Source organism: Olea europaea, chromosome 16 (genome assembly GCF_002742605.1).
Source record: "Olea europaea var. sylvestris chromosome 16, O_europaea_v1, whole genome shotgun sequence".
NCBI lineage: Eukaryota > Viridiplantae > Streptophyta > Magnoliopsida > Lamiales > Oleaceae > Olea > Olea europaea.
Genome location: NC_036252.1, coordinates 17,743,552 through 17,751,355, shown reverse-complemented (window position 1 = coordinate 17,751,355; position 7,804 = coordinate 17,743,552). Strand labels below are relative to the sequence as shown.

The following is a 7,804-nucleotide window of genomic DNA, read 5'->3' as shown; positions in this document are numbered from 1 at the left end:
TTCAAGCCTTTTTTGTTTCAGTATGGTACTATGTGACCGCATAGATGATAATACTATGCGGTCGCATAGTACTATCAACTATGGAGAAATTGCATTTTGGTCCTCCAACTTGCATCATTCACTTCTTAGCATCTTCTCTTCATTCTTTTCATTTCATCACCCCACGATATCGTTAATTTTGTAATTGGCCTAATTGATTTCTCGATTTGTTCATCGGATCAACTTCTGAATATTTGCACTTTTGGTCCCTGAACTTTCACTTTACGTCACTTTAGTCCTTTTTTGATTTTTCTCCTAAATTTTACCATGTTCATTGTTGTTTCCTACAATTCACAATTGTATAAGATTAAGTCACAATTAAATCATTTTGCTCATAGTTAAGTCATGTTTGTGACCTACATAAGTGTGTAAAAACACACTTATCAAACCTCCCAAACTTGAACTATTGTTTGTCCTCAAATAAGATTGTGACTTAATTATGAACAAACATGGCTTAATATCTTGTTGTGGCTCAGGATTGGACTGAGTATTTAAAAATTGATCTGTGCAAACATGACATCAACCTTTACCTGTTTAATGCAAATTGACGTGTGTGTGTGTGTGTGAATTTATGCTAACATATCAGATTTATGATGAGTCTGAGTCCCGATCCCAAGTGGTCAAATATATCCTTACTCACTCGAGAGATACACAACCCCCCAAACTTAGTCTTTTCACTCAATTATCCCAGGGTTGTGTTTTAAGATTAGGAATTTATGTAGTTGTAGTCATCACCCTCTCGTAGTTCAGATTTAGCATTACTATCACAAATCTACGTTTCAAAAAGAGAAGGCTCTCCTAGATTAATTGCTTTAACACTCAAGATCAAACTAGATTACTTGTCTCGCCTCAGAGGTACAGTCTCTTCAACCAAATGTCTAAGGGCTTTTCGTCATGTTTTGTCCCCTTTTTTTTTCTTTTTAATTTCTGATTGATTTTCATCTTCTCATTTGCTTTCTTTATAATCCCGGTAACGAGCTTTGGGCTGCTGACTCCCAAACCAGTTGGTTTTAGGGCACCAGATTTTGAAATATCCTTACAGGCTTATTCACTCGAGTTATAAAGGCTCGATAAGATGACTTTTTATTAACCTCTTTCGCTCTTGCTTTCTATATGACCCTTTTAGCGAGCTTTAGGCCGGTGACTCCCAAGCCAGTTGACCTTAGGGCACCAAATTTTGAAATATCCTTACAGGCTTACTTGCTTGAGTCATAAAGGCATGAAAAGAAATGTCTTATTCTCACAAATTTATTTTATGCCCTTATTGTTCTAGACATTTAGTTTCCAAAACCAACCCCTAATTTAAGATTTTCACCTAATCTTTACCCCACTGGTCTAGGCAATCCACACAATAAATTTCATGCACGGAGCCTCCACTCATCTCAATGTTTTCCTATAATAGCTCAACTATCACCAAATTATCTTTAGGTAGTTTATGGGTTAATTCAATAGAGAGTTATCATTCTTTTTCTACTTTATACTCAAAATCCATTCATTCACCTAACATGTCAAGCATGAATAGCGTGCATAGATAATGTCAAGTGTTGCATCAACAAGTATCAGTTAATCTAATTAACACCAGATCCAAAATTTTGCAGTTTAAAATAGTCCAACAATAACATCATAGCGAACGAGGTTATTAAACCCACACAAGCATGCATGAAGAGAATTAATACAAACTGAATAGAATGCAAAGTTTTTTTTTCTCTTTTTTTTCACTCATCATGCATACATTAATAAAAAAAAGATAATGATGAACACAGATAAAGATGTGAAATAAATTATGTCACCCTCACCAAACTTAGTTAATACATTGTCCTCAATGTAAGATTAACAAAAGATTAATAACATAATTTTTAAGGACAAAATGAAGATGAAGAATCAAAATGGGATAAACAATACTCCCCTGATCAAAACGGTGGCTGGGATGGAAAGCTGGGTCCGGCATCATCATCGCCAGGAGGAGAGGGAAGGCGAGACAAGATCTCTCTCAACATGGCAGATTGCTGGGTCTGCTCCATCTGCATGGTCTGAACCCTCGTCTCCAAATTCCTTAGATGGTCCCAAGGCTCGTTCACCCGCCACTGTATACCGTCCATCCGGCTAACGTACATGCCCAGAGGCCCATCAAAGGTACTCATCTGTCGACGTGCAGCGATGGATTCACTACTGGCAGTGGATGCGAAGTTTTGTGCAGATGTCATATCTGTCTGCATCTGGTGAATTGTGGTAATCAGTGTCCCAAAGGATTGCTGAAGCTACTGTATGTCCCAATCGTGTCCAGTCATAGTAGCAAACATCTACCGCAATAACTGGGTGTCCACGTCAACTAGTGGTGGCGGAGCCTGTGGCATCTCAAAGTCCGCAGCTGCTTGTCCCTCTGCAGCCTGTTGCTGTCATCGGCACTCGTTTTTCAATTTCTGCTGATGTTTAATCCTGGCGCAGTCCTGGGCCTCGAGTGTGAGGTGTTTGATAAAAGGACTTGGTTTCTCCGATGCCTTCCCTGGCTGAACTTGTTTGCCAGCTTCTCTACAAATTCCACTTATCAGGCTCGGGAATATCAGTGATGTGTGCCTATCATCCCATGCACCTATAACATGTATCTGATTGTATATATAGGTGGCCAAGTCAATTTTGTTCCCCCGAACTAAGTGGTAAATAAAGCCTGCCTTCTGATCGGTAAATGTCATCCGATGGGAGATCGGCTCGATGTTGTGGCAGATGAATAACCAAAGGATGGCGATAGATGGAGTGAGGTCTATCTGATACCAATCAGCAGTAGGGAGCGACCAAGCATTTTCCCATCCCAATAAAACTTCGGCCACTTCAACCTAGTTGAAATCATGCGTGACTGGGACTACATTTGCCTAAGTGAGATGATAGTAGTCATGTATTACCTCAGGTGAAAACATGATCCATTTGCCCCGAACCTAAGTCTGATGCAAATGGTCAGATCCCGGTGTGTCTATTTCAACATTGAAATTTGCATAGAATTCCCGTACCAAGTTTTCATAGACGGGTATGGTCTTTCAATCACCTTCTCCCACCCGCATTTGTGGACTAGATAAACCAGTTCAAAACTTGGGAAATCATCCAATTTAACTGGTCTTTCGGGGATAAGTGCCCATTCCCGGATAACATTGGCATAGCGGGCTGCTTAATCGGAAGAAAGAAAACACCGGGCTCCCCCTTCGGGTTCCCTAATCCGGGCTATGCCAGATGTGGAACCAACTTTCTCCTTTCCCTTTGATGTACGCTTTGGGGACATCCTGCAAAGTTAAAGATACAGTAGTCAGTAAATTGCAGTAATGAAAACAATAGGGAGAATGAGGTATGCGACACAAATAGTTTACAAACCCCCCAAACTTGCTTCAACAAGCATATAGAATACCATGTGTGCACATATCAAAATATAACAAAGAGGGATGTGTAAAGAGAATGTTGAGGTGAAAAATTGGAAAGTTAGGCCAAAACAAACACATGTAAAAAAAATCATATCCATGACCGAGTGCGCATGTTCGGCCCTAAACATCATCGAGAAAACTTGAAGTTCCCTCAAGCAAGCTTCGGGCATATGAGAGTATTCAATGAGATCTACCACATATTCAAATTTCAAAGCAAATGGACTTCGTTTGGTATGCCAATTAATGGTGGAAAGTATGGGACGTAAGGTGCCGTGACATGCCATGTGTTTATGCGTTGCAAGGTAGAAGTGATGTGATACATAGTCGTTCAAGTGGTTGTAAATGTAGTAACAAGCAAATGTCAAGAAAACATGCTCAAGAATGTCCAAGGAAAGCAAAGTAACAAGTTACACACAAACATAGGTCCAAACAACCAAAATGAATCAAGTAACTCGATGATTAAGTGTGCACGTTCGCCCCCGGATATCATCGAGAAAACTAGAAGTTATCCCTAGCAACCTCTGGGCATATGAAAGTATGTAGTGCGAAGTGGCACATATTCAAATTTCAAGCTCATTGGACGTCGTATAGGTACTGAAAGCCAGGGACAAAGTGGGTGCAATGAGGTGATGTGAACCTAACACGTGTGCCTTAATGTGTGAGTGGTTAGTGCGTGAGTGTTTCGAGCTCAATTTTGATGGTAATTGATCGCAATGTGCATGTTAGGGTACGTATTTGGAATAACAATTGCGAGATATCACATAATGCACCACAAGGCTCGACTAGGCATTTTATCGAACATGTAACATACATGCATTGGAAAGTTACAAAATACCTAAAATGTGATGTGCCACCAATCCAATACATAAACCAAGTTCAACATTCACAAATTCAACGACTAACTAATGCCCATTTCCCACAAGCAAGTTCAAAGAGTAAAGTTACATGACGAATCAAAGTAGAAGAAAATTGTATTGAGGGAAAAAGGAAAACGAACTCACCTTGAAGTCACAATGGAGGCATTGAGTGTCGATTTATCGAGGTGATGATGGGGAGTGGAGTGAAGTAAGGGAGTGGTTCGTGTGGGACTGTGGTGTGGGATTGTAGAGTGTGTGAGGCAAGAGAGGGGAGAATGGGAGATGGAATGTCTCGATCATGGTTTAAAACCATGGCAGAGATCTACTATGCGGCCGCATAGTACTAACCTATGCGTTCGCATAGTAATAAGAATTTCCCCAACTTTGTTTTCAGTAACTATCTATGCGGTCGTATAGACATTATTTTTTTTTATCTAGAAATGCATGAATCATATTCTCAAGCACCCCCAAAACCATTTCAAACTAACCGACCAATGTGGGTAATGCCCAGAAAATTATGGAGATGATAATTCGATCCTATTAAAATGCATGTACGACCGATGACCTAGAAAAATGTAAATGCGAAAATAAAATAATGTGAAAAGTAAGCAAATAAAAGGATACAGTGGGTTGCCTCCCACCCAACGCTAGATTATAGTCGATAGCTCAACTTTACCGTGTTGCTTCATTCTGGTGGTTTAAGATGGACGGTAGAATTTTCTTTTGAAAAATTGCCGCCCCAACAGTGCTTCAGACACTGACCATTGACCTTTAATGTCCCCTTGCTATCGTGAGTGATCTCAATTGCCCCGTGTGGAAAAATCTGTGTAATAGTATACGGACCAGACCACCTCGATCGCAGTTTTCCTGGAAACAGCTTAAACCTAGAGTTATAGAGTAGCACTTTCTGCCCCCACCATAAATTCACGCCTCTGAATGTGCATATCATGCCATTTCTTGGTGCGCTCTTTGTAGATTCTTGAATTCTCGTAGGCTTCCATTCTGAGCTCATCCAGCTCATTAAGTTGTAAGAGACGTTTTTCACCTGCAGCCTTCAAATCCAAATTCAATTTCTTCATTGCCCAGTAAGTGTGATGTTCTATCTCAAGAGGTAAGTGGCATGCTCTCCCGAAAATCAGTCGATATGGTGACATTCCTATAGGAGTCTTGAATGCAGTCCTATAGGCCCACAAGGCGTCGTCTAATTTCTTAGACCAATCCTTTCGTGATGAACTTATCGTGACTTCGAGTATTCGCTTTAATTGTCTATTGGACACTTTGACCTGTCCACTGGTTTGGGGACGGTATGCAGTGGCTACACGATGTTTAACGTCATATTTAGCCAACAATTGTTCGAACTAACGATTGCAGAAGTGTTTGCCCCCGTCACTGATAATAGCCCTCGTGTTTCAAAGCAGGTAAAAATATGTTTCTTCACCGATAATAGCCCTCGGTGTTTCAAAGCGGGTAAAAATATGTTTCTTTAGAAACTCAATCACCACGTTCCCATCATTGGTAGGTAGTGCAACGACCTCTACCCACTTTGATACGTAGTCCATAGCCACTAATATGTATTGATTAGAGAAGGATGGGGAAAATGGCCCCATGAAGTCAATCCCCCCAAATGTCGAATAGTTCCACCTCCAGGATACTATTCAGGCATTTCATTTCTCCTAGATATATTTCTGGTGCGTTGACATCGGTCACACCTTTTCACAAATTCAAAAGCATCTTTAAATAGTGTAGGCCAATAAAAACCTGATTGAAGGATCTTCGCTGCTGTTTTTGAAGCACCAAAATACCCTGCATATGTAGATGAATGACAATGTTCTAATATCAAAGACACTTCTTCCTCAGGTACGCAGCAACGAACAATTTGATCTGTACCCTGCCTGTATAGGATGGGATCCTCCCAGAAATAATATTTCAATTCAGAGAAAAATTTCTTCTTTTGGTGACTGGAGTAATCAGGTGGCATGATAGATCTGGCTAAGTAGTTAATAATGTCTGCATACCAGGTGCTGCTTCCAAACCAAAAATCTGTTCATCTGGGAAGACTTCGTTGATTTCCACTGTTTCTGTCTGTTATGTGGCCTCGAGTCGAGAAAAGTGGTCTGCCACTACATTTTCACTGCCTTTCTTATCCCTGATTTTCAAGTCAAACTCTTGAAGCAACAGTATCCAACGAATGAGAGGGGGCTTTGCATCCTTCTTTTCCATTAAGTACTTGATAGCAGTGTGATATGTGTAAACGATGACCTTTGATCCCACGAGATATGATCGAAATTTGTCAAAGGCGTAAACTACGGCAAGGAGCTCTTTTCTGTAGTGGCATAATTGAGTTGAGCCTTGTTTAAGGTCTCACTTGCATAGTAAATCACGTGAAATATCTTATTTCTTCGTTGTCCTAAGACAGCCCCAATGGCATAATCACTGGCGTCGCACATTAATTCAAATGGCAGATTCCAATCTGGCATAATGATCACGAGTGCAGAAATCAACTTCTCTTTCAAAGTGTTAAAAGCAAGCAGACACTCGTCTATGAACTCAAAAGTAGACCCCTTCATCAACGGACAGCACAACGGTTTAGTAATCTTTGAGAAATCCTTGATGAACCTTCTGTAGAAATCGACATGCTCGAGAAAACTACGAACACCTTTCACGGATGTAGGTGGCGATAATTTCTCGATCACCTGAATCTTTGCTCTGTCCACTTCAATACCCTTTTCTGAGATTCTGTGTCCTAGCACGATGCCTTCCTGTACCATAAAGTGGCATTTCTCCCAATTCAATACCAAGTTAGTTTCCGTACACCGCTATAGCACAAGACTCAAATGCTCCAAGCACTCATCAAATGAAGACCCGAATACTGAGAAATCATCCATGAAGACCTCGATGAATTTTTAAATCATATCTGAGAAGATAGCCATCATGCAGCGTTGAAAAGTAGCAGGAGTACTGCATAAACCAAACGGCATCCTACGGTATGCAAAGGTACCGTAGAGGCAAGTGAAAGTTGTCTTCTCCTGATCGTCAGGTGCTACCGAAATCTGATTATACCTAGAATATCCATCCAGAAAACAATAATGTGAATGCCCTGCTAGTCTCTCTAGCATCTGGTCAATGAACGGTAGTGGGAAGTGATCCTTTCGAGTAGCAGCGTTTAGTTTGCAGTAATCAATGCAAACTCTCCATCCAGTCACAGTCCGTGTAGGAATCAACTCATTTTTCTCGTTTTCTATCACTGTGATACCCCCTTTCTTGGGAACAATTTGTACTGCACTGATCCAAGCACTATCAGATATTGGATAGATGATGCCTGCGTCGAGCAACTTCAATACCTCAGCCCTAACCACTTCCTTCATGTGTGGATTCAATCTCCGCTGACCATCAATGCTTGGTTTGAATTTTTCCTCCATGAGTATTTTGTGCATGCATAGCGACGGACTGATCCCCTTGGTATCTGCAATCGACCATCCAATGGCTGTTTTGTTTTCCCTTAGC

The 7,804-nt window shown here is 40.8% G+C and overlaps 1 protein-coding gene across 1 annotated transcript; it reads right to left on the bottom strand.

The window, feature by feature from the left end:
- Window positions 1–3,004: 3,004 nt before the first annotated feature.
- Window positions 3,005–5,907, bottom strand: LOC111412709. The gene is made up of 5 exons (XM_023043632.1): window positions 5,739–5,907; window positions 5,346–5,615; window positions 3,570–3,633; window positions 3,219–3,308; window positions 3,005–3,119 (listed from the first exon to the last, which is right to left on the bottom strand). Exons 1-5 carry the CDS (start codon window positions 5,905–5,907, stop codon window positions 3,005–3,007), a joined length of 708 nt encoding a protein of 235 aa, XP_022899400.1.
- Window positions 5,908–7,804: the final 1,897 nt, after the last annotated feature.